This window comes from Cinclus cinclus, chromosome 6 (assembly GCF_963662255.1).
Source record: "Cinclus cinclus chromosome 6, bCinCin1.1, whole genome shotgun sequence".
In the NCBI taxonomy this organism is placed as follows: Eukaryota; Metazoa; Chordata; class Aves; order Passeriformes; family Cinclidae; genus Cinclus; species Cinclus cinclus.
In genome coordinates, this window is record NC_085051.1 from 31,422,034 (window position 1) to 31,448,644 (window position 26,611).

Here is a 26,611-nt window from a genome sequence, read left to right on the forward strand (position 1 = left end):
ATATCCCACAGTAAGAAAAATGGTACAAGTCAAGAAAAGTGAAAGACTAATATTCAAAATAAGTGTTAGAATCTTAGCATCTTAGAATCTTTAACACCTTAGACAAATAGCAAATTTTAATTTAAAATGCATATGAAATATGTAGATGCTGCACAGGCATGGCTCAGCAGGTATATGCAGGTGTATTTATACACTAAAAATAAGGAAGGACAAGATGTTAATTATATTTAATTTATTGTAGCTGATAAAAAATAATCCATTCCTGATTTACCTTAGTATCTCTAAAGTAACTGTATTCTATGCAATTTAAGTACTCTCAAAGAACAGATCTAAAATTTCTGCAGAAAATGCTAACATGAAACCCTCTAACTATTGGAAATCTGCAAACAGTATGTACTACATGTTACAGATGGACACAAACAATCATAATGCTTCATAATACGAACTGCCTCTAACTTCTATAATGGGTCTACTCAAACATTCTTAAAAATAGATTAAAAAAATTGAGGGCAAGTCAAATAAAATTTCAGTAGGATATGCAAATGTTTAGTGACTGAGGGTGTATATCCAGTCACGTGTTCATTTAGGTTGCCACCCTGATACAGAAAAGTTGCCCACATACATATTACACAGTTATTATGCACATGTGAATGCATACATTTAGTCTTCTATTCCAATTAACTGAAAAACACAATAGGACATCATTTCCTCTTAACCAAAAGGCTATTTTATCAAGAAGCCTATGAAGGGGTCGAAAATAGCAGACTAGTTGAGTTGAATATGTTTGAATTCTCCATTTCAACACTTTCATCATAAATCTGGTATTTTAATGTGATCTAAGTTACCAGTCTCTCTCAGGCTGAAAGTTCTCTAACTTACCGTTCCCCTCCGAGCATTCTGCTGCCATATTTTTAGAAAAGAAAAATTAAATTCTCAGCTGTTAATACATTTATTTGAAAAACTATTAACAAAGTTAATATGGTATTATAAAAATACAATGGCTACTTAATGAATTTCTTGATTGTAATGATGAATCATTTGTTACCACAGCTATTAGCTACCAATAAATAGCATACTGCTACTTCCTCCTCTGTTTTTTTTTTCCTTCCAAATGGCATGTAAGGATGTAGAACCTTCTGTACATGATAAATTATACCTTACACTCTGATAGCATTCCAGTGTTTTGTATCAGGGAAAACCCAGAGTCTCTGTTACCCAAGGCAGTCTGAGATCAGCCTGGGACCTCAATCCTTTAGGAGACCCCAAAATGTTCTGCCTTGGGCCCACTGTCAATAGCCAATGTTCATGTTCAGTTTTCTATACTTTCTTGTGCTTGATAAATATTGGATAATATTGCTTCCACTAGAAATAATGTGGATAAAGAGGAATAACTGATACAGAGGGAAGGGCTAATTTTTCTGTTAACATGCTACTTTTTGAGATAAATATTATTATTAAAGCAAGAAATTATAAAAATAACATTCCCTAATGAAATGTCCCCTACTGATCAATGTCTAAGGATAGAAATAAATATCAAACCTGCAACAAAACCTGAAATTCAGTTACTTAGAGAGCTTCTTGGGTTTTTTAACCCATGCAGTCTTAAAAAAAATCTGATGTAAATCTATAATTTTTTTGATGTGCTGGGTTTAGACCACTTACATTTTATATTATGAAATATTAGCAATTTCCTGCATAGAAATCACATACAGAAAATCAATACAACCCTTCTAAAAGACACTTCATATATTTCATCATGGTATTTAAGTAATGAACAAATATCTAAATTATCAGCTGTTCTCCAATCATGCCTGCTGTTACAGTACCATATTTATAAAATATTCAGTCATGAACAAAACAGTATTTTCTTTCTTCCTTTATTAGCAACAACCATGCACAGTGTCCTGGAATGCCATAAGTTGACATTAATACGCTTACAAAAAATTACATGCCCACAAAAACCCCCAGAATCTCTCTGTACAGTATACCCATCAGAATAAAAATGTATTTACATATGCATCTACATTTCTGTTACAAATATATTCATACATAATATATCTCTATACTTAAATATACACAACAGATACTTGAAAATATAATCTCAAAATCAGATTTGGGTAGTAGAGATTCTTGATGTTAAATTCATGTGATTTTATCAAAATCAGAGCAGTATGAGACCGACCTATTATTTATTTAGTGAAGATTTGTCTTTTATTCCTGCCATGCCAGGCTGACAAAAATATGACACTAACACTTTACTTCATACTATCCTGTTACCAGTATTGCAGTGAGACACAGTTTAGGTTAAATACACTGTTTCTAATCTATGATGTCCAAAAAAAAGAAAGTACACAGATTTTTTTGTCTCCTCAGGCCAGCTGTAATGTATAAATGTTAACATACACATAATGAATATGTGTGCAATGATTGCCATATGATGAAAATACAGAGCTACATATTATACTCTGCTATACTGTGCAATTGATCCTCAAATAGGCTGGTTGTGCCCACTATTTATCTTGTTAGTAGGGATGATGCAAACATTCCAATTCTGTCAAGCAATTTTGATAAACAGGTTAAAAATTTCCTTATCTATGAATAAAGAATTCTTTATAAAGTTGGATTTGTTCTTCAGTACTGGTCATGAGCTATTGAGGAGCAGATAATATCCTATTTTTGATTGTAAAAATTCCAATATCAGGGTTTGGCTTAGTCAGATTTCAAAATTTAAACAATTCACAAGAGAAAAAAAAGAAAAAATCTTGGGTTTTAAACATATTTTAAAACACGTTTTTAAAGATAATTAAGAAATGTAACAGCACATTTTATCTGCTTCTCTACTGTTTGAAATTGGACTTACAGTAGCTAGGTTATAGGTAACCAAAATAAAATGAAATACAAAACTTTAAATGCTACTTCTCTGCTACACCTTCCGAATAGGATTACTCCAAACTCATAAATATGAAAAAAGAAAGGTTTTCTTCACTATATTTACCAACATTAATTTGGAATTAGACTTCATCTAGCTTTAGCTGAGTAAGGCAATTTCCTCAGCTAAGTTCAAAGCAGCCTTTGACAATTTCTCTATTATATGGGTAACATGATGTACTTTAAAGCCATCATAGCATCTTGTCATATTTAAAATTAGCAAAAAATAAATGAACGAGTTAATTGATGAGAAACAAGAAAAATGGTGCACATGTAGTACACTGCATATGTAAATAACGAGGTGTATGCAAAGACTGCTGTGCTCCATCAGAGCTGACAGGACAATGCAGACTGACATTCTCATGAAAAGGATGAGGCAATGTTTCTTCACTTACTTTTATAAAATAATCCACCTTTTTCTTTCCTGAATGTTCAATAACCCATATTTTATAATAAAGCCCATAGTTTCTTATATTTGCAACTTTTTCAAATCAAGACCTTTATTTTAATCTTGTGTTTTTGAGTATTAGCAGACATTTAGTAAGTAACTCTAAGGTACATAGACTATATTTTGCATATTTAGTTTTCACATCTGTCATCAAGAAGCAAAGCTATTTTTCTTTTCTTCTAACAGCAGAGCAGCTGCAATCTGAGTAGATTTTTGGAGCCTTCTTTCAACAAATTAAACATATAGTGTAGATTTATCTGATCCACAATTTTTATTAACTTACTTTAGACATCTTGCTCTTGGTGTCTCCTGTTAAAAATGCCAAATTGTTGATTTCATTCTGAATCACAAAATTTTGTTCTTCTCTTTTAAAATTCTAAAGAAAAAAAAAATCACCAGAAGTTTACTTCATCTGCATGTACCACATTTAAATTTAAAGATAGAATTTAATGAAAGGAAAAATGTGCATTTTATCTTACATGTGATTTACACCACAGGATGAAAACTTCAGCAACCATTCGAAAGAGTTCATCAGAGTCTGCATCTGGTTTTTTTAGCCAATTAGCTCTAATTACAAAAAGAGAAATTCAAAATAAGATACTTCAAAGAAGACAGTTTAACATAATAATCCTTAATTAACAGATCAGGTCATTTTGTTTTAGTTAATCTAGGAATTTGCACCTGAGCAAAAGGTGTGAATTCAAGGTACATCAGTCTTTAAGAGTCTTAAATTATTCAGAATTAAGATTTAAGAATCTTAAAACATGCAGCATCTGATTCTCACCCTAACATTAAGTGAATTGTGCTCCTCCTGATTGTCTGATCATAGATTCCAGTATATTAAGTAATAAATATGAGTTTAATTATTAGGATTTTTTACCTGTTATTATCTACATAACGTATCAACATTGGATAGAAGGCATAAAGGTCTCTACAAAGTACAGCAAACTCATCAAGAATGAGCAGCTCAGCTTCTTGGGTGTCATTTTTATTGTCTGCTTTCAGTTGCTCTTCTTCCATCACTATCTTCATAGCTTTTTTCTTCAATTTATCCAGTGTTGGAATAAAGTGAGATCTGAGAAGATCAGGTCTGGCTTTGCTGATGATGGGTTGAGCATAAACTATACATGAAAATATAGATAATTCCATGATTAATGCATAACTGGTGTTTTTCATTGTACTAACATGAATGCTGAAGCTCTAGAAACATTAAAGTGTACGGGGTTTCATAAATTTCTGCACCATAAAATTATTAATAAAATTATGAATGTAGCTTTCTAAAAACTTCATATTGAGAGATTAAAAGACTGTGGATTGGCTTTATATGCATTTCAGTCTCATATAAATTAAACTAAAATGGTTTTGACAAGTCCCGTGTCTGTAACTAAGAACCTAAGCAAAGTAAGGATTGAGACACAAAGTCCCCACAAAAATATATCTTATTTTGTTTGGTTTTTTTCTTGTGTCTGGGATGGTTTTTTGTATCCAATGTCAGAAAAGCACCAGAAGATAGTGTTCTGGAAGAATTCCTTCACCTATCTTGCCTTGGGCAAGTTAAAATGCAGAGAATGAATGAGTAATTCAAGGTCATAGATCAATTTTGTAAAAGTACTAGTAATAAAATGCAAACTACCTGAGTCAAAAATCCTTGCAAGAACAACATGAGTATATTATCACCTTATGTAGATGAACAACCAGTACAAAACTGCAGGAAACACTCCCTACAATTAAGAATCAAATTTCTTACTAAATTTTAATGGAATCCTTGTTTTATTAAAGACCTTCCAGCATTTAAAATACCAAAAATACAGTACTAATGGGTATTGGTTGTTCAAATTTATCAAGAAATTATTACCTTTATATAGATTTTCTTGAACCATGTTATTGCACATTCTGTTCTTACACTGTATAATTTGAATGATAAAATTTGGATATAGTAAACCTCTTTAGCAGGATAGTTACTGTATCTTACATTATATTATGAAAAATCTTTCAGCTTATTTTATAGCTCACACATTTATTCAGGCAAACCAACTAATTCTGAACTCGGGTTACTCCTGAGGTTTTTCACCATTAGCACTTTATTTCCATTTTGTCCTGATATTTCATGAACAGAATTCACAGCACTTATACCCTCTACTGTAAAACTCAGGTGTCTTGAAAATCAATGGAGTTGACAACTCCAAATTAAATGCTAAGGCTCTTATACAGTGCATAGAGAAGGAGATTTTCAAAATGCTCTTATGGTGAATAGAGAGGTCTCTACTTACAGTGATGCTACAATGCATGCATATAACTAATAAGAAAATATAAACATATTTCTCTTATTGTTATTTATCTTTTATTTGTCTTTAATTTCTAGTTATATTTTTTGTTATTATATCACTGGGCAATAAGGTAAAACACAGCAAAGTAATTAAAAATTGTTAGTACAATTACTGTTCAAAAAATGTTTACTGTACCTGCAATTCTTTTCATCCAAGATGCTTCATCTATTCCCAGATTGTTGTTAATGATTTTTAGAATGTTTCCAAGAACAATGCTCAGATGCTCAGATGTTATCATTGTACAGCAAGGCCCAGCACTTTGAGGAACACTCTCAGACCCTCTTTCCCACCAGTAGGATAGATAGTTGCATAGCATGGGTAAGATCACCTCAATTACATGAGGCATTTCAGTATACCTTGCTCCAGACTCTGCTAAATCATTTATTTCCTTTATTAGTCTATCCAGCTGAGGGATCTCTGGACACATTTCTTCTACTGTATCGGGCATACCTAAAACTGCAAGTAAGGGTACAAAACCAAATTATTAATTAGCAGAATGAAAGAGAATGTCTGTGTTTAACCCTAAATAGAAATGGCTCAGATTTTTTCCTTCACCTTCCTGGACAGGAAGAACTATAAGTAACACTATAGAAAGGGTATCTCCTTACATAAGTTGTGTCTTACAGATGATGTGCATATAAGCAAAAACATAAATTATAGCTGCTATATAGGCTATGGCTTTATCCTAAGGTGTCCTGCAATTATCCGATGAGCTATGTAAAAGTGCAGAACAGAGAGTTACATTACTATTGGGCTTTGTATTCACAATCATTCACAATTTTTATGCTGATTTGCCGAAATTTAATCCACCCCGGGGGAAGAGAAATAAACAATTTGGAATTATGGATGGGGTTAAAATGAAACTGTACTTAGTTCATTAACTATCTCCCAGCAAAAATGCCAGGAAAGAATTCGAGTTATCATATGCTTGTACTGGAAAATGAAGGACGCTTATTCAGCAGTTAACAACACATTGCAATCTAGTGCCAGCTCTCTCAAGCAAAATTCTTCCACTGTTTCTGGATATAATAATGGATATGGTGTTGTTCCTATAAAGCAGACCTGACAGGGAGGAAGGACAAGCAGAAACTTTTCCATAACTGTTTTTATATGGAAAGAACTTTATGAAGCGTATTAAATCGATCTACCTGTATTTCTTTTTCTTGTTTGTTTAAAGCTACAGTGATTTTTGCAGGTAGTGACTCTTTCATGGATCAGTGGGAAAAATGCTGAAATATTTTACGATATGAGTCCATCAAGAGTAAGTTGGGAGAGAAGCAAGCAGAGAAATTCAATGTAGAAGGACTCATGCTCCTTTCAATGGAATCAGAGAATGGGTAAGGCCCACTGAGAGGTTGTGTGTACAGACTGGGGAATGAGATGCTGGAAAGCAGTGTCATGGAAAGGAACCCGAGGACCTTGTTTGGCAGCAAGTTTATGATGAGCCAGCAGTGCCCTGGCAGCCAGGAGGGCCAAGGGTGTGCTGGGGTTCATCAGGAACAGCATCACAGCCGGGCAAGGGAGGGGATTGTCCTGCTCTGCTCTGAGCTGGGGCAGCTTCACCTGGAGGTGAAGCCCTACCTACTGTGCGCAGTTTTGGATATCACAATATTAAAAAGACATTAAGCTTTTAGAAAGTACCTAAAGGAGGGCCACTAAGATGGTGAAGCCTTATGAGGAACTTGGTCTAGTCACTTGGGAAGTGGTCACAGCACCAGCCTGACAGAGCTCAAGAAGCCCTTGAACAACACTCCCAGGCACATGGCATGATTGTTGGGGAGTCCTGTGCAGGGCCAGGAGTTGGACTCAGTAATTCTTGTGAGTCCCTTCCAAATCAGGTTATTCTATGATTCTACGATGCGGTCCTGCGTAAGCAGGGATATTCCAGGAGCCCACAGCACAGGTTTGTGTCCAGACAGTTCTTGAGTGTCTCCTGTGAGGGAGACTCCACAACCCCTCTGAGCAATCTGGTCCAATCAGTCACCCACACAGGAAAGTTCTTTGTCATGTTAGGTGAAACTTCCTGTGCATCAATTTCTGCCTGTTGCCTGTTTCCTTATTGCTAGGCACCACTGAGGAGAACCTGGCTCCCTCCTTCTAGAGGAGACAAATCCCTCTGCAAATCCCTCCCCTGTGAGGCCCCCCTGGCACTTTGAGATAAGAAAAACTACTTGGTTAGAATGACTCATGCTAGAAGAAGTATAAGCTCTTCCTCTTATCTTTTTAGAATATTATTGGTTAAGTTTAATTCTTTATAATTGGTTGTCCCAAACACAGAAAGATAATGTAGTTGGCTAAAATGTGTTAACCCTGTTTTTTATTGGTTTACTTGTGATCCCCCCAAACCCTATAAAAGTACATGTGTGATCCCCCATCTTTGGATTGGTAGCCTGACTCCTTCAGGGATGATAATAAAGCCTGTGGGAAAAGTCTGAGCTGCTCTCCTGCTCTTTTTATGCTGGCTGGAACAAGGTCAAACACCTTGTAACTTTCCCCTGCCCAAGAACAACAGGGGCAGGGGGGACAAGAAAAAGTTAAACTTCCTCTTGATATCCTCTCTTTAAATATTTTGTATACATTGATCAGGTCCTCTCTCACTTCTCTCTTCATGACACTGAACAGGCCCAGCTCCCACAGCCTTTCCTTATAAGAGGGATGCTCCCATCCTCTCATCATCTTTGTTGCCCTTCACCAGATCCACTCCAGGAGCTCCCTGTCTCCTTGGACAGAGGAGCCCAGAACTGGACACACACTCCAGATGTGGCCTCACCAGGGCTGAGCACAGTAGCAGGATCCCCTCCCTTGCCCTGCTGGCCATGCTCCTCCTAATGCAGCCCAGGATCTCATTGTCCTTCTTGCCCACAGGGACACACTGCTGGCTCATGGACAGTTTGTTGTCCACCAGCACCCCCAGGTCCTTCCCCACAGAGCTGCTTCCCAGCAGGTCAGCCCCAGGCTGTGCTGGTCCATGGGGTTATTCCTGCCCAGGTGCAGGACCCTGCACTTGCCTTTGTTGAATTTCAGGCAGTTCTTCTCTGCCCATCTCTCCAACTTGTCAAGGTCCCTTTTTCATCAAGGTTTCATGGAATTAATCATATTCTGCTGGGAATTCCCTATACCAAACTGCTTTGGACCACTGGATTAGACAACAAAACCGTAGAAATTATTTTCCTGTTCACTTAAATCAGATATTATACCTCTTGCATTTTGCTACATGTATTTCACCAAAATTTTTTGTAATGCAGATATGTAGACCTTCAACTAAGCTTTATGCATAATACAGTATGCATCTTTAGAAAAGTATTCAAACATCATGTTCAGAAAAATATAAAAAAATATTAAGAGCAAGAGAACATTGTTGGCACAGTCTTAACAAAGTAGAGCAAGGCTAAAATGGCAAGCAATGAAACATCAGTAGCAAGAGCTCACTGCTGAGGCATACATTCAGGGCTTTTTATTACACAACTTCTATTATTTAGTTGGAGTGGAGTGAATAAGTTTTTTCTTTTTTTTGTGAGGAACAGTACTTACTTGCTCTTTCTCTTGCACTTTTTGTGTTGAAAACAGACAGTGGATTGTAATGGTTGAGGGAAGGTTCAAGGAATGCTACTGGAATGGCTGCCGCAAGAGATGCTAAACACTCACCAAGTGCGGGTCGCTGCCTGCATATGAGAGACACTAAAAGTCATCTGAGAGGAAAAGTGTTTCACCAGGCTTTCAGTGCCTAGCATACATGATAAAAAGAAGTATTAGTATTTATAGTTGATTTTTAAAATATTTTTTAAACATTAGGAACTATATTCTGACAATTTAGAAAATATTAATTTCTCACATGAAAAGATACTGGAGATCACTGTGGTGCAAGAAAAACAGTTTAAAAAACCCCACCTCTGCAATGTTCTGGTTCTGATCAGGACAGGGTTAATGTTTGGCATGGACACGACCTAGAGGTTATTCTATGCCACCTCATGTCATTGCCAGAGACAGTTCCTTAGGGGTCAGACATTGTCAGGGGTCCTGTATGACGGTGAGCAATTGCATGTGAATTGTTTGCCTCTTTCTTGTACACCATGGTTAGTATTGTTGATCTTACTGCTCATTGCCTTATTTTGTTGCTGTTTCCAGTAAATTGCTCTTATCTCAACCCATAATATTTACCTTTAGCAACTCCAATTCTTCTCTCCATCCACCATGGGGACAGGGGAGGAGGGACTGAGCAAGTGGCACAGGGTTTAGAGTGTTTCCGTGGGAACTACTGAGGGAATACCATTTTGAAACCAACACCCTTATTTGGCACTCAACCTAGGGCAGTAAAGGGTCAGATAACAACAGATCTGACCAGAGTGTGTAGGAAGCAAAAGTGATCTAAGAATTTGTTGTATTAGGTCCAGAGCCACTGGTCACAATGTTGCTTGGTAGGTTCACCAGGTGGTGGTACCTGACCCTGGTATACATTCCCATACATGCAATATGTGCTCCTCATGGTGGTATTTTTCAGGGTAGGGAGAGGGACCAGGATTGCTTTGGTGGTGGACTGTGTAATACCAGCTTATGACATAATAACAAGGACAATGAAGGACATTTGGGATGTGTATTCAGTGTTGCTCTTCTGCTCTTACCTTGGGCACTACCTCAGGGAGTCCTTTAATAATTGTTCCAAGTCTGTGGGAAGAACAGGGTGGCTAATTTCCCCCAGATTTTCACCCCCTTACCTTCTTTCAGGCCCATTAAAACTATTTTTGAGGATTTCAAACTTCTCTTGGTTGTTAAGGAAAGCATGCTCTTGCTTGGTCTGTTGGGTTCCCTTGCTTTGCTCTGCACCGCAGATTTACAAAGGAGATTTTTAGAAGAGTGTTTCAGAGATCTGCCCCAAGGGTGGATAGTCACAAGTGGTATGGAAGGTTGAAGAAAATGGGCAGACTTCTGAAGGATGATTCTGCTCCAATGGTTTTTAAGTTCACCCCAGAGCAACTACAATGATTGATAAAGTGGCAGAATATTTGAAAGAAAACTGCTGTGGCAGTTTCAGGGAGATGCAAAGTTATGCAACATGCTGGGCTCTAGCTACTATTTTTGGATACTGCTTGATACTAGACAGCACCCTCAGGGGGAGGAGGAAAGCAATGCATTGTGGCCACTCAAACTGCAGCTGAACCAGAGGAATAACCTGTGCCAGTACCAGTAACCCCTACACAGAAAAAAAATACAAGACAAAGTCAGTTTGCTTAGTGAGGGAGGAAGTATGGCTCCCACAAGGATGAAGACTCAGGGTGTGAGAATCACCTGATTCCTACCCCTGGGTGAGCTGCAAGGAGTGTGAATGGATTTCATCCACCAGCCAGGTGAGCCCCTTGTGACCTGACTGCTCCAATGCTGGGACATCGTGGCCCAAATATGAAATTGGATTGTAATGAAGCTGAGCATCTGGGATCCCTGTCCTGGGATGCGGGCATTGCAAAAGGGATTGGGAAAAGGGCAGAAACTCTCAGCTTCTGGAGGTGACTCCTGGCAAGTGTGAGGGAAAGGTATCTTTACAAGGATCACCTATTAGTGCACCAAGACAAGTGAAACACCATGAATAAAGGCATCCAGTCAGTAGAGCATTAGGGCTCAAAGTAATCAAGAGCTCCAGCATTTTGCTTCCAGTTCTCAACATTATGAACCATGGAGACTTTTAGAGAAGAAATGTTCACAGAAAAATGATAAGCATCTCCAACATTCCAAAGAAGCTAAACAGTCTTTGTACAAATGGTAAAACATTTGACAATTGAAGCTTGTCTTAACAGGGCAGCAGCAGCAATTGAATTAAGAATTAGTCCTAAGCCCCTGTAGCCAGCAGAACTATTTCAGCCATAAAAAGATATATTTATCTATGAAAAGTGAACTGTGACTCATTCTGCAATGAAAGGTAAAACTTCTTAATGTCCCTGCCAGAATTCACTAGGAGAAAAGCCTGCAATTTGATCCTGAAACTGAACATGGCTTAATTTGAATAACTGTTCAAGTCAGCTCAATCACTCACTTCTAAGTTTTGCTGAAACACTGAGCATTGTGTTTGGAATCCTACTTCCCACCTAGACACTGATGTCTGCCTACAACTGTAATTTAGAAGCCTGAGACTAGTGAAAAACAGACAAAATTAAATCCACAGTTGAGAACCTCTCACAAAGACTTAGGAGAATAATTAATTTCTTTGGATATATCTAATCTGATCACTCTTCCATTCTAAGAAGTCAATTGCTGCAGGCAAAGGTGATGCTGCTAGCATCAATACGTTTAAGGAAACTGTCCGTTGCTTACAGATTTTGCCAAACAAGTGGTGGCCTGTGCTGTGAGCTTTTCTTATTGAAAGGCAGCTCAAACACAATCATGTTTCATATCCTGTGAAGAGACCTTGACTGCTAGTTAGATAAGCAGTAAGGCACTTCCTGTTTTTCCTATCAGATCTATGTAAAGGAGTATTTAAAATTTTGAAGCCCAGCAAGAGAAGAAAAAGAGTATAGAGCTTTGTGATTAGAGATGGCTGCATGAATGCCTGAATGAGAACATGGAGGTTGTGCACACATGTGCATGCATGCAGAGTGGGAGGAAAGACCTGTCCACCAGACACCTCGTGCATTCTGTATGAAATAATTGTGAATAAACTCTGGAAGGAAGGAATTGCAGATGAGCATTCCTCACACTAGGCTAAGACTCTCCTAACCAGACTACAGGCCTGAATTTCTTCCAGTTTAGTCTCTCTCTCCCTATGGATCTTAAACTTTTCATCATAAGAAAGGCAGCAAAAATTGCCTAACCTTAGACTTTTACAAGTATAAGGATGGGTTATCCTTATCTTGGTTCTTGTCTTGTGATACACAGGCAAGCAATTAGGGTTCTCTTTTTTGAGCTAATGGATACAGACTTATGCCCCTTCTATTGGAAGAAAGGGCTTGAAACACAGCATAGCATCTAGATGCTTAAGGGAATTGTAGATCTTAGTCTTTTCTAAATACAAGTAAGTAGTTGTTTCCATTGTAGAGTTAATGGTTGTCAGAATACTCTACATATCCTCAAGATTTTATACTCAGAGCAACTCTTTTCAGAGCCCTTTATAGACTTAGGTGTGAAACAGATGCTTCCTACTTAGTACTTGGCCTACTTATCACCTCAATATGTGGTAGAAAAATTTTGAGAACCAAATAGCAGCCCAAAGAAAAATTTAGTTTTTCCTATGGGAAGAACAGACTATGCAGAGACATTGACTGCCACATGCAGGATAAGTTATTTACTTCTATTGAGGGCTTTTCCCCTGTGGAATTGAATGCTAAAGTATAGGCAAGTATTTTCAAGGGAAAGTGTATTTTAAACATCTCTCACTCTTTCAAATTCATCTTTCATCCAAACTACTTTATTACCTAAGCAACAGAATCCTAAAGAGAAAATTTTGCATGCTGAGTTTTACACTTAATACCTTTCAACATAGATGTTCTTTCCAGTCCCAAGAGAATAGAGGCTACAAAGAATTCTGTAACATGAAACTTGTACATCACCCACTAGAGGAAAATAAAAATACATTATCAGTATTTATTCAGCTAAAGTTTACTTTTTCAATATCACACATTTGTTTTGTGCAATCAGTTAAACAGTATCTAAAACTTTTAGCACATGTATCACTGAACATTTTGACTGTCCATATTCCACATGGTATTTACCTTCAATGTCTCTAATTCCTGGTCTATCATCTACATTCATTCCAAAGCCTACCAGATCATCAGACATTCCAAGAGGACAGAAGATACTTGCTAATAAGACATTCCAGGTTATCACACTCGCAGAGTACAATTTTAAGCTAAACAACATCAGTGTGTCTAACCTTTAGGTACATGAACTGAAGGTTCACCATATTTTTACAGAAAGTATTTTCATGGTTATCCATCTTTTAATGGATAACCACCCAAATATAAACAACATTTTTAAACATAATTACAGGCATTATAAACATTAGAACATAAGGCCATTCAGCATATTGCTGAATCTCAAGGAGTCATATTAGTATTTTTAAACTAATGAATGCTAAACATAGGGAAAGTTTAAATTCCAAGACCTACAGTAGTTTTCCTATGTAAGGGAAAAGCCACAGGGAACTTATAGTGACTTGTCTCCTTTAATATAATGAAATACAAATTTTACATAGAAAACTAGTCTCATTCACACATTTGTTAAGAGACCACTTAAAGGGATATATTTTTTTCCCAAGAAAGAAATTTAAGCTTTGAGTATTATTTTTAAGCTTATTCAGTATTATTTTTTAAAGATGTACTAGAAATAAAGTACTATGCTGCTAATTTCAGAATTAATGCTGGAAATGTGCATGTTACTGAAAACGGAATTTCATCCTTTGAATACATGCAGTCATTGTTAAAATACCTTTGTAGTATCAGAACACAATAAAATTAAAAAATAAAATACTTACAAAGTAAATCTATTCCAAAGTGATATTGTGAAATATGTTCAAAAATTGATGTTAATATTGGTAACAATGCTACCGTGGTATAATTGATATTCTGTGAAACACCTTTGATTTGTGTTCGTGAATGAGTAAACTTCCCCAGTTTAAGATTTTCTGAAGTTTTTTCCAAGTCTTCAGCTGCATTTTCAAAAAAGGCACGCAATCCTGCTTTAACAAGCTCAGATCCTGATTTCATAACAGTTCTGAAAAATAATAAGGGGAAAAATATCAATTTTGTCTTGATGCTTAGTGGTTGTATAGAGATACATGTACATGTTATTTACATTCTGTCAGTCTTTGAAGATACCCACATGTATTAGGGAACTTCACATTATGAACAGAAACAGGCTCTCACATCTGCATAGCAGTATAAGCAACAATTATCTTTGAGTATTTGATACAAAATAAATAATAACAGCAAAGATCTTGATTCCATAATCTTGCCTTTTTGTGATTTGCTTTTAAATAAGATAATGCCTTCTCAGTAAATGTTGAAAGTCATGAGACAGCTCCTCTATAAAATATGCTCAAAACCCCCCAACTCTTAAACCCTATAGCTTTATGTGAGCCACAGTAACTAGGTCTGTAAGTCAGGATACTACCAAGCAACCTAAATCTAGAAAATGCAGCTGCAATACCAGAATCACAGTCCCATTCCTTGAGTTTTTGCACACTTCTCTGACACCCTAGTGAAGATTCCAACGCTGTTCACAAGTTCACAGTAAGTTCATTATCAGGCTGCTGTGTAACTCAACCAGGCCAGAAAACAGCTTGAATTCAAAAATTATTCTGGTTTCTGTTTTAATCTACGTAATCATTTAAATAATAAGCAATAAAAGTTAGTATAACTATGCCCATATATTAATATACTCTGCATAGTTCTAATGACAAATTTTGCACTCTGCAGTAAATTTTTCTTAATATCTGCAGGTATCACTACTTTCAGTTCCAATGACTGTGTCATTTATATCTTCCCATAAAGTCTTCAAATGAACTTGGAAAGGTTGACAAGTGTTTTCAGTGTTTGAATGACAGACATTGAACAGAAAAACGTAGAGGAAACACTTCAGACAAAATCTGCTAGTGTGGAGGGTAATATCTGAACTGTTGATGCTGTTAAGATCATTGATTACAAATAAAGAATAAAAAATACAGAAACAATCCAAAGGCTCCTGAGAAGCTCTGAAACCTTCCTAGTCTGCAGTTGGTGCAAAAGTTGCAAACTTACCGTGTGTCAAGAGACTGAGCTAAGATGTGCAGGCAGTTCACCATTGTAGCAGAATCACTACCTGGTTAGAAAGACATACTATGAGAGCACAGTAGCACAGGAAACATAGCATCATCTAATGATCCAAAACGTCCTTGCTGGAGATGCACAGTTTAAACAAAACATTACCCTAAGTCTCCCACCTTAGGTCACATTACATCTGGTTCTCTAACTAACTTTTCATTTTTTAAGTCAATTTCTATATCAGAACTAAACAGAATAACTAGTGTCTACTTGGGACATATTTTCACCACCTAACTTCGCAACATTCTGAACTGTATCTTAGCACTTATTTTTTTTTTACCAATATTTTTGTGGGAGTTGTATTATTTTTCCTTACATCCCCTTTTATCTATTGAGAAATTAGTCTATTGGATTCAACAGTTGGATGACAGAAATCAAAATAATTAGTGTATGATTACTTTTGAAAAGCTAAAAGTAACTGCAAAGCACTGATATTTTTTTCATGGAGTCTGGAGATTTGGCAATGTGCTATTTCTTCCTGCTTTAACACTTTATGTATTTTATTAAGTGTTAGTTTCAGAGCCATGTTCAATGCCCTTACTAACTTCACTAGAAGCTTATGGAGCATTTACCATTTTGCCTATAGCTGTGAAAATCTTCAGGTAAGACAGAAACAATGGCTATGTACTCTTTAAATTTTTATCAAGCTCTTTCTTAACAACTTACCAAAAAGTGAGATCCTATGTCTAACAAGAGCAGCTAGTTTGCAGAACAAGCTAAAGCAGAGAAGAACAGAGAAAGCAAAACAAGATAAATCAAAGATTAAAGATTTATTTAGAATGAGGTAAAGAATAGTAGGAATATGAAAAAGAAAACACAACATAGTTCCTGGAAAGCATACTTTGAGTGATATATGATGATAACAGTTGACTGCATTAAGCAGAGTAACATTCTGAAGTTCCTGAGATCTCTCATTTTCTGTACTTCACCACTTCAGCGGTATCATGAAATCTAAAACTTTCTTTTGACAGTGTTTTCCAAGAATTGCATGCTAAATGGCTGAGTCATTCTTTATGGCTATTATTTCTGAATAAGAATTTTTTTTTATAAGAACAAGAAAAATGAGAAACATTTTAGTGTTTTACTTGACATCTGCAGGAGATGAACGTTAAAAATCTTCATACTATTTAAAATAATTTTCAAGAAAGTCCTTTGTAAATAAATAAATCTCTGTTTTCCCTCTTATGATGATAACTTGAATCCTAAATTTATACGCACTAGAAGAGCTTCTGGTAGGCATATCAGATACTTCATATCTAACCTACCTATCAAAATGGTAGGATAATTAAGAGAATATAGCACCAACACCCTAAAGATTAAAGGGACTGCTTTAACAAAGACAGCTAGACAGACTTGCTTATCATTTGGGCCATACTTTACAAATGGAATTAGGACATAAGAAAATGAACCATATACCTTAGGACTTGGTAGGGTCTCATATTAACCACAGATTTTTATTGTTACCTTCACACTGGTAAGGAGATACTACACTCCCTATAAGATGAAAATGGCAGATATTCACTTCTCTCATTGAAGTATGCACAAAGAATTATGAGATATTTCTGCAGTTATACCAGCAGATACATGTGCTAGATATCTAACTTCTTCATGTGCCTTTGTAAAGCTGCTTTTGTAGCCCTAGAACGCATCCTTCTATCTTCATTACGACTTGACTGACTTTAGGGAAGTAACAGGAGTATTCAGAGAGACAGCATGAAATTGAAATGAAATTAAGTGACACTTCCATCCTCAGGAGCCTGAGCTGTCTTTCCTAGCTCCTGGAGGACTATCTTGCAGGTTTGTAAATGTCTGAGAGCTGAGTAAAGCAGAACCTTGGGGACCTACCACTCTTACGCACAACTGTTCTATAAGGACTGCCACCCACAGATAAGATGGAAACAAGGGGGAATAATAATTTAGAGAAATGCAGAAATGTGTTGAGAGATAAACAGGAGAATGGAATCTAGGACGCTGAGTCCTAGGCCTGATCTTATGTAATAACACATCGTAACCTTTACTTTCAAATTTTATATCTACTTCCCACTGGAAAAAAACAATTAACTGGTCAACACAGTGAAGGAAAGTAAAAGAAATCTGAGAAACTGACAGCAAATCTAAGAAAGCATGAAAGTAAAACATACAGAAATACTAGGATACAAAATTTCCAAAAGAAAGTAAATGGCAGCAAACCTCAAGGGGAAGAAAAAAACTGGCAAATTATTAAGTTACAGTCATAGTTAAAACACAATTAAATATTATTTAATATTATTTTTGAATTTTAATAGCAGAAAAGAGTAATTCATATTTTCATATTGCCAGCACATTCTAAATTAAAAGGTAATTTCTTAAAACAGAATTTTGTAGAATAACTTTGTGTCAAATGGCTGATTCCATCCAAACAGTAAAGACATGCAACAATTATTAAATTCCAGTAATGGTTGTTCAGGGCTAGAAGTAATTTCGTATAGAATACAGATTTCCCCCTAAAAAACTGTGTCATGGTATTTTTAACATTTTTTTGGTAGCTGAAAATTTAAATAAATGTGAGACCATTTAAACAAAACAGCAGTGGAAAAAGCTTCAAACACAAACTGCCACCAACAATGAAATAGAACCTCATCAGAAACTATGTAATTCCACTGCTTACAGAATAGTTTATTAGTATTTTGATGTTATCATCTACAATTACATATTTTTAAATAAATACTTATTATAGATACTTAACACTTTAATTGTATATATATAAAAAGAATGCCAAGATGAAGAATTTTATTCAATTACTGCCATTCTCATAGGGAATAGAATATTAACTTTCTAGGTGAGGAAAGCAAGCTTTTGAACTATCTGTCTTTATAATCTAACAAGACACCTTTAGTTATCTGAACAAAACCTTTCTGTGGATATCTTATGTTGTTTACTTACCTTGCTACCATTTCCTTTTCCTTATTTGATGCATATCCACTGCTACTGAGGGTTTTTGATGGAGAGGACAGGAAGTAGAGGCAGTGATTTGTAAAGTATTGATCAACTAATGGCAAAAGAACCTAAGAAATACAGACAGAAAATGCAATTTTTTAGAGAGCACAATGGTAAATGTAGCAGCATTGCTCTGATTGGTCAAAGTCCATAAAAAGAATTTTAGTTCTGTAAAAACTGTATTTTTGATTTCAGACACAAACTCATGTAAATGAAAACCTGAACTCTTAGAATTTTATTCAAAATTACGTAAATAATAAACAGTCTTCCACCAAGACATCTGTTTTGTATCTAATACTGCATAGGAGTATTTCTTTCTGCTAATTAGATGATACGCACTTACAAGTAATATCTTGTAAAAAAGAAAAAAAAAACAGATTAAATTTACATATTCAGTGAGAGTATTTAATATTGTGTAATGAATTATCTGCCTTTTACTTTTTATGTTCCTTCTTATACAGAAACAGATACGTTGAAGTATTTTGAAATATTTGAATCCAGCAAATATACTGAGATATTTTTGAAGACATTTCCAAATATTTGATAACAGTTTGATTAGTTATCATAAAAACCAGAAAACATATATTAATATTATGTAAAAAACAGCTGAACATTACAAATTTACACATTCTGTATAGTGGAACATAAATGAGCATGAAATGATCACTCACTTTAGCAAAGAATTTTATTTCTTGGTCATGTGGAGATTTTTCAGTTTTTCCACTGGTTACAATGGCTTCTGCAAGGATACAATCAAGCAGACAAATAAGAAGCTGTCTAATAATAACTAACACAACAGATCTTTCAGATAGGCTTGAAAAAATAGTTTTACTCAAATAAAGATAAAAGAGCAGAAACTGCTTAGCTAGTTACAAATGTTCAGTAATTTATTCTGAAAATTAAAATAAATAATTTGTTTCTTAAATGCAATAAAAATAGTGATCACTAAAAACATAAAGCTCTCAATCAAATATTTAATTTTGAACAATTCTAATGATTTTAAAAAATAAAATCTGCAACTTACCCAAATGTGCAATAAACTCTTGAGCAGAATCAACATATTTTAAAATTTTCTTCAGAAACTTAAAGGCAAACCTCTTTTCCATGGATGAAGCATCCAGCTCCATGTCATTCAGGCCCCTGTTTTGAAAAGGATTAAGAGAAGTAGCATTGATGATGGCAGTAATACAAAAGATGACAGTACTATGAAGCATTCCACGCCTTGATTTTTTGTTACGGTAAAATTTCATGAGAAGGAGAAAATGACCATGGTAGCTCTTAATTATCCACTATCTAGGAAGAAAAAGAGAAAAATGAACTGATAAGAGGTGTAATAGATTATGATTAAAGCATCCAAAATACATGTATTTTCGGAAAAGAACTTCATTGCGCTACCTTCTTGCACAGACAACGCCATCATGCATCTGAATCTCACAAAGTAATGCATTGGTCACTCAATTTCTACTGCTGGCACATTTATTTTTATTTTCCAAGTGCTTGGGAAGTCAGTAGTTGCATCTTTACAAAATCAGCCTAAGTACCACCCTTCATTTGATTAATCACTGTTAAACTTCATTTTGTTCTTTAATGTTATAAAGGAATGAAGTCAAAATTACTTCAGCTACTAAATGAAAACTTAAATGCAAGCAACAAACTATTTTATCATTGAAGTATTTGAAAAATTTCAACAGAACACAGTAAGTTCTAAAGAGACATGTATTATTTATTCATTAAAATAAATTCATTACCTAAATCATGGCTGATTGCACAAGATATTAAAGAGGAATAAAAATACATGTGGTTGTCTGGGTCTAGATTTAAAATACTGGATTTGATTTTAAGTACAAATGAAACCAGTGTGACTGAAATCCTGAAACTCTTTAGGATCACACAGTAATTAAGGTTGGAAGAAATCTCTGAAAACTATCTGATCCAAGGCCCATCACAAAGCAAAGCCACAAGGCAAGGTTGCTCAAAACCTTGTATGGTAATGTACTCAGTAAGTTCAAGTCTCATAATCACCCTGGAGACCCTATAATATCTGGCCACGCTCACCATGAAAAAATAATAGGGAAATATTTTCTTATATCAAACTGGAATTTTCCTTGTAACAACTTATTTCTTTTGAGGAGTTAGTGTTTGACCTCATTTTTCTCTATAACATTGCATGAAGTTGTTGAAGACAGATATGAATCCTATTGTAGCCTTCTGTTTTAAAATTGAAAAAATTCCAACCCCTCCTCAGAGCCTCTCCTGGAATGACATTGGCATCCATCCACAGAGCCTCTCAGTGGCTTCCCACTTGGCTGACTTTGTTCTCAATGTCTTCCTTAGCACTGGAGAACCAAAAAATGTGACAAAATACTCCTGATAGAATCTCATGATCCATCAACCTGCAGAACACACTCGCTGATAAAGCCTAGTACGCAGTCAGCTTTTGTCATCACAGAGACATTCCTGATCCATGTTCAATGTGCACAATTCAAAGAGCTTTTCTGTATATATGCTCTCAGGCTCAGCTCCGCTGTTCCTGGGATTATCACATGCCATGTATAGGACTTTGCATTTATCTTTGTTCAACATCCTAAGATTTGTGTCAGCCCATTTCTCCAGACTACCAAAGCTCCTCTAAAGGGTAGCCAAACTCCAATTCATTGCTAATGGTTCATTCCACAAATCTGCAAACAATGCTTGGCATCCAGGACAAGAACAGGGATATTTTTTTTTCATTACCCTTTTAAAGTCACTTAATTCTATACATTTTTTAATCTATTCTGTTTTCAAACATACTTGCTTTCACAAGTCACTAATTCTTTCATCTTCATTTTCTTGAGGTTCTCTTGTACTTTTGTTTAGTTTGCAACTTCTTCATACTCTCTTTATTCCAATATCAGAAGAACTAAATTCTGATTGAGATTTTCTATTGGTAGATGCTGGTTACACCCAGGACACCTAGCTGCTTTATCAAGTGAGGAAGCAAATGAGTGACATTAAGGAAAACCTCTGGTTAATCATAAATGGCTGCCTCATCTGCTTCTATACAGCCTCTTCAAAGAGCAGATAGGAAGACTCAGCCCTTATCAGTTAAGAGAAAATAACTTGGCCGAAGGACATGCAGAGACTACAGAGTAGCTGAACAATGTGTCAGAAGTTGGGAAGAAGGAAGGAACTGGTATTTTGTGGCACTGAGGCAAAAGCAAGAAAGGAACAAGAAAAAAGGGAAGTTCCCAGATTCACTGCTGTGGTATAAGAAAATAATCATTTGTACTGAGAGTCCTTACCCCTGGTATGGGAATCAATTAGGGAGGTAAAATGGAATATTAGACTAGCAGTTTGAAAACAGCTATGAGAGAAATCCAAGCAAAAAATGTAACTCTAGGAGAAGGTTGAGGCAGCAGAAATTTAAACAACAAAAAAAATCTAATAATAAAATATATGTTCTTGACTATGTCAGAACACAGTTAAGAGGAAAGAAGCTATTATAGTTTGGGGGAACACAGCCAGAGAATTGAGGAAGACATTTCAATTCCATTTTAAACACAAACTTAGCAGGACTCTCACCTCTCAGTTTAATTTGTGAAAAAAATGAATAAAAATTCTATTTTAAGAGTTCTAGTTTTTATACTTTTATGACTCCCTCTTAATTTATCACCTGTGCAATCAAATTATTTATATGAATTAACAGCTATGTATGCTTGAGAGGCATCTGCTGCCTCACTCTTACAAAGGAGACTAAGTACTTATCTGTATTTTCAATGAGGTCACTGCAAATATTTTCTCTTTGAGTTTATAAGAAGTCAGAGCTCCTAAGAGATTACACATACTTTCCTAAATATTGAGAGATGTTGATAGGTGTGTGAAGTATAAAAAACAATATCCAAAGACCTTACGGAGATTTAAAGATGCTTAACAAAATACCATGTTCCTTCTAATACATACTTGAGTAGGGCCCGAGAGATTTATCTGTATATCATAAACATACAAAGTGTTTCAAAAATGTTCTCAGCAAAGAGGAAAAAACCCAAAAACAGAGGCAGATGGTACATGTGAAGTACACATGCTGTTCCACCCATACATTTCCAATTATAAACAATTCCTATGTTTTCATGATTAGTCCAACATTTTAAAGAATGACATCTTGAAATGTGATAATTGCAATGAGTACCTCAAAAGATTTTTTATATATATGCATATATTCATCTGAAGAAAACACTAAAAAGAGGATAATCTTGATTCATCCTTATACAGACAATCACTGCAAACTCTTTGATAATATCAATGAAGAGTTTGAACATGCTTTTTCAAATTGATTTTTCCTATAATATACCACTGAAAAAATTGATTTCCTGACCCAAACACATGCAGCTGCAAAATTTGAGCAATTCCACTGGTGCTTCAGAAGATCATTCATTTGCCCTAAGTAGACCAGCTTTTGAGCCTGCTTTGCCTTCTTTCTAATCCTATCTCACAGCAGGAAATGAGTAAATAATTCTAAACCCATCACACTTATTCAATAGCAGAAAAGCAACTATGGTGGTTATAAAAATATTTGGTGGCATACCTACATTGTGGGTTCAGGCTGAGAGCCTACATATGTGGCAGGAGGGAATTTTTCGCTCTAGTAATACAGAATTGTATACTTAGAACTGTTTTCTCATCTCTTAGAAATATTATTAATTCTTGAAGGAAACAAAGTTACATTTTGAAGATCCTAAACATTGATTTTTATCGATTTCTGAGTATACTTTTGACTTGAAAAGTAGAAATAAATGAAAACAGGGAAGATCTGACTTTCTGTGTACAGAAAATTTTGTTCATTAATACAATTCAGTTCACAAAAATGCTTAACGCTGGAAAATTGAGGTTTCCTATGCTTTCAGGTGTTTCACATACAATAAAAAAGAGTTAGAGTATAGTAATTCACAACTCCACCATATAAATCCATGTACTACAGTAAGAAGTCCCTACAGGTCAGCATACTTTGAGACACAGCAATTCAATTACAGTAAAACTAAGGAAGTCTATGCTTTTGCTAGGGTAGAAGTTAGTGCCCACAAAGTAACCACTTTGTCTTATTACTTTACAGAACTCAAATAAAAGTTTTTGTTGTTGTTGTTGTTGTTTTTTTTTTAAAGGAATAAAAGGCTGTTTTACATAGATATGTTTCAGTATCAGACCTCAGATTAATTTTCCCATGATCCTTACTGCCACTGCTGGCTGCTAACTTAGACATTTTAAATTATCCCCTAGTTGAAGTACCCTACTGTTGCATTTTGTATTTACTATGCTCACATACTTATTAAAAATGTTGCCTGAATATGCTGTTTTAGAAGAGTCTTCCTGAACACAAAAATAACTGTGATTCATAGAAGAAATGCCGAATGGTAATTATGTTAATAACTGCCAGTCTGCAGGGAGGGAAGATTAACATGTTGTTTTGTGCACTGAATGCAAGCAAGCACCTGAAAAAACGTGCAACTTACCGAGATATGATTATACCATTGACTTGAAGGAATTTAAACAGCTCTTGTGCCTTTTCACGGTCCCGTGATTTCTCCTTGGCTGTCAAAGTGTCATAAGGTACCAGTAAAGGATGACTACCTCCACCTTTAGTAAATGGAAAGAACTGTAAGTTTTTCTACTCTAAGATTTATTCTGCTTCATGTAGAAAATGAACTATATATTTTTTATTGTCTTACACTGTTATCTTTCAGATTGTTTCTTCTCCCTCATTCTCCTTGTCTTTTTTGGTGTGGTTTGCAGGACTGTGGCTTACCTTTGCTTTCCAACTCCATTTTCTTCTTTTTGGCCCATATATTATGGTAGTTTTCTGCCATTACCTCAACCATTCCCTGCATTAGCATCAGAAAAAAAAAAAGATGCAAGATCAGGTGACAATTAAATGTCCTGTAATGCTACATAATTTTACAGTCTTGAGCAAAGTCTACACTCTTGTGATAAAGAAGCAATAGCTAAGTGGAATTTCTATAGTCAGCTGTTCTTTGAAGTCAGCACAAGCACAGGATACTCATATTATAATATGCTGTTAAGAGGCCCTTCCCTAGCTTTGTGCTTATTTTTTTTCTGGGAACTCAGGAAGCACCAATGGTATGAACATTAGAAAATTCATCTTTCAGTATGTCAATAGCATGCACCCTTTCTACAACAGCATATCATAACTACAGTCACAAATACACTCATAAAACCTAAAAAAATTCAACTCATTAATAATAATGAAACCAAGTATCCATTCCTTTGGCATAATATATGCAAAACACAAATACAAACCTGAAGCTCCCTAGAAAGTGGCACATTAGAGAGATCAAGTGGTGTTGGGCTATACCCATTTCCCTGCAGGGGAAAAGAAAAGTATTCTCAGATAAAATGTTTTCAGATAAAAAAAATACTCAACTACATCTCTGTCATTGACCTGATCAGAGTAACACCATTCCCAATTTTATACTTTCTTGTAGAAAGTGTTCACCTATTTTGCAGTGTACTCAAGGCACTGGATAATTAAGAGAATGGGTTTGTTGGTGTGGAAGTGTTGCTGCAGGTTGCTGCAGATACTTAGTTTTCTCTATTCACAAGAAGTGGCAAGCTGCAAAGAACTAACTTTTTAGCCTATGAGGAGACCAATCATGAGACAAATTATTTTCTTGAGGAATTTACAGACTAAGAAAAACCAGGAATGTAATATATTAACACAATCTTCAACTGGCTTAAGTGAGAAAGCTCCAGTTCAAAAACCTGTTTGAGGTGCAAGTTAAATGTGAATGGTTACATATAAAATCAGTGATTTCAAACGTGTACTCAAGTTTATTATGTGTTGAAAACCTCTACTCTGTCATGTCTTTATCATATATCTTCTTGGGCAAGAAGGCCCAACTGCAGAACAAGTTCAACTGCCCAGAAGCAGAGATTCCAGAGACAGCAAAATTTCCTGTAAAGGAGTGAGGTTTGCTGAAGAAATGCTGAGGTATTGTCTTGCTCAGGGGCCCTTTTTGATAAGCAAATACTGATTTTGGAGGAAACCAACGCAGGCTTTAGGTGCCAGGTACCTTCAGGACATATTGACCAGCAGTCTCTATGGGTGATTACAAAAATCTACACACCAAAAAAGATATATCATCACCTGAAAATTTTGCCTTAAATTTAAAAAAAAAAAAACCTGTATCAAATTTGCAATCTCATTTGTCAGTCATAATTATAATCTTAAGAAAAGCCCATGTTAGGCTCCTCTGTTTGACCAAAAAAAGAAAATTGCTAGATTTATTTTTTATAAAATAAAAGCCTTTATTAAATGGCTTTTCTGTTTTCTTTGAATTAATATATTAAAAAGCTTTTCAGTTCTTCTAAGAAAATTAATATCTTTGCTTTCCTATAGCCTCATTGTCCTAAAAGATTGTTGGAATCCCCTCTTTAGTGTTGCACAGTGTTTATTATAGTAACATAGCTTCCAGACTTAGAACTCTACCATTAAAAGTTTCTTTTCCCTTAAAGAATATAAAACTGACAATTTTTTATATTTTTTTTAGGAAATTAATGAACAGGCCTTTTGTTTTCTAAACTTAAGGCGTTCTACCTTACCTGACTAGACTGAGATATGCTACGAAGCTTTTCATTTTCACGCTGATGTATTGTTGCTTCTCCTCCCTCCTTGGTCCTTTCTAGGCTCCATCCCAGGGCCAACATGGTTTTCAATGATTCTCTGGCAGGCCAGCGATAAATTTCCTTTTCCTTTGAACAAAAGAATACACAATTTTTTCTGTGTTTAGTAAGTAGCACAAACACTATAAAAACATTCTGTCCTTCTCTACTAAGTGCCAAGTACCAAAAAAGTATAGAAAATTTATATATTATATGAGAACACAAAATATAGTTCTTTGTACACGAGAGAAAAGCTTTGAGATAACTACAGTAAAAAAAAAAATATTCTTAGTGGCCTTTATTTCTGGGATACGTGTTAGAAATGAACATTGCTGCAATGAGCCCTGGAGCAATAATGTAGATTGGACCTGGAAGCTTATACATTTGCTCCACCAACACAAAATAATAACAAAACAATGGTACTGTGAGTGCTACAAATTAGTTAAACAACTATGTATCTTTAAATGCATCAAGAGCTCAAGACGTTTTTTTAGTCTTCC

General features: G+C 35.5%; 1 protein-coding gene across 1 annotated transcript in view; it reads right to left on the bottom strand.

Annotated features, from left to right (window-relative positions):
* Positions 1 to 26,611, bottom strand: part of RYR3 (ryanodine receptor 3) — a 147,551-nt gene that overhangs the window by 42,485 nt on the left and 78,455 nt on the right. Inside the window, exons 55-71 of the mRNA XM_062495378.1 lie at positions 26,052 to 26,201; positions 24,750 to 24,812; positions 24,238 to 24,313; positions 23,945 to 24,068; positions 19,486 to 19,601; positions 19,133 to 19,200; positions 18,408 to 18,529; positions 16,152 to 16,201; positions 15,423 to 15,483; positions 14,159 to 14,397; positions 13,157 to 13,238; positions 9,235 to 9,365; positions 5,839 to 6,159; positions 4,257 to 4,497; positions 3,856 to 3,943; positions 3,660 to 3,752; positions 880 to 900 (exon numbers count right to left, since the gene is read on the bottom strand). Of these exons, the coding sequence (XP_062351362.1) occupies positions 880 to 900; positions 3,660 to 3,752; positions 3,856 to 3,943; positions 4,257 to 4,497; positions 5,839 to 6,159; positions 9,235 to 9,365; positions 13,157 to 13,238; positions 14,159 to 14,397; positions 15,423 to 15,483; positions 16,152 to 16,201; positions 18,408 to 18,529; positions 19,133 to 19,200; positions 19,486 to 19,601; positions 23,945 to 24,068; positions 24,238 to 24,313; positions 24,750 to 24,812; positions 26,052 to 26,201 (2,046 nt within the window). The remainder of the gene's footprint in view (positions 1 to 879; positions 901 to 3,659; positions 3,753 to 3,855; positions 3,944 to 4,256; positions 4,498 to 5,838; positions 6,160 to 9,234; positions 9,366 to 13,156; positions 13,239 to 14,158; positions 14,398 to 15,422; positions 15,484 to 16,151; positions 16,202 to 18,407; positions 18,530 to 19,132; positions 19,201 to 19,485; positions 19,602 to 23,944; positions 24,069 to 24,237; positions 24,314 to 24,749; positions 24,813 to 26,051; positions 26,202 to 26,611) is intronic.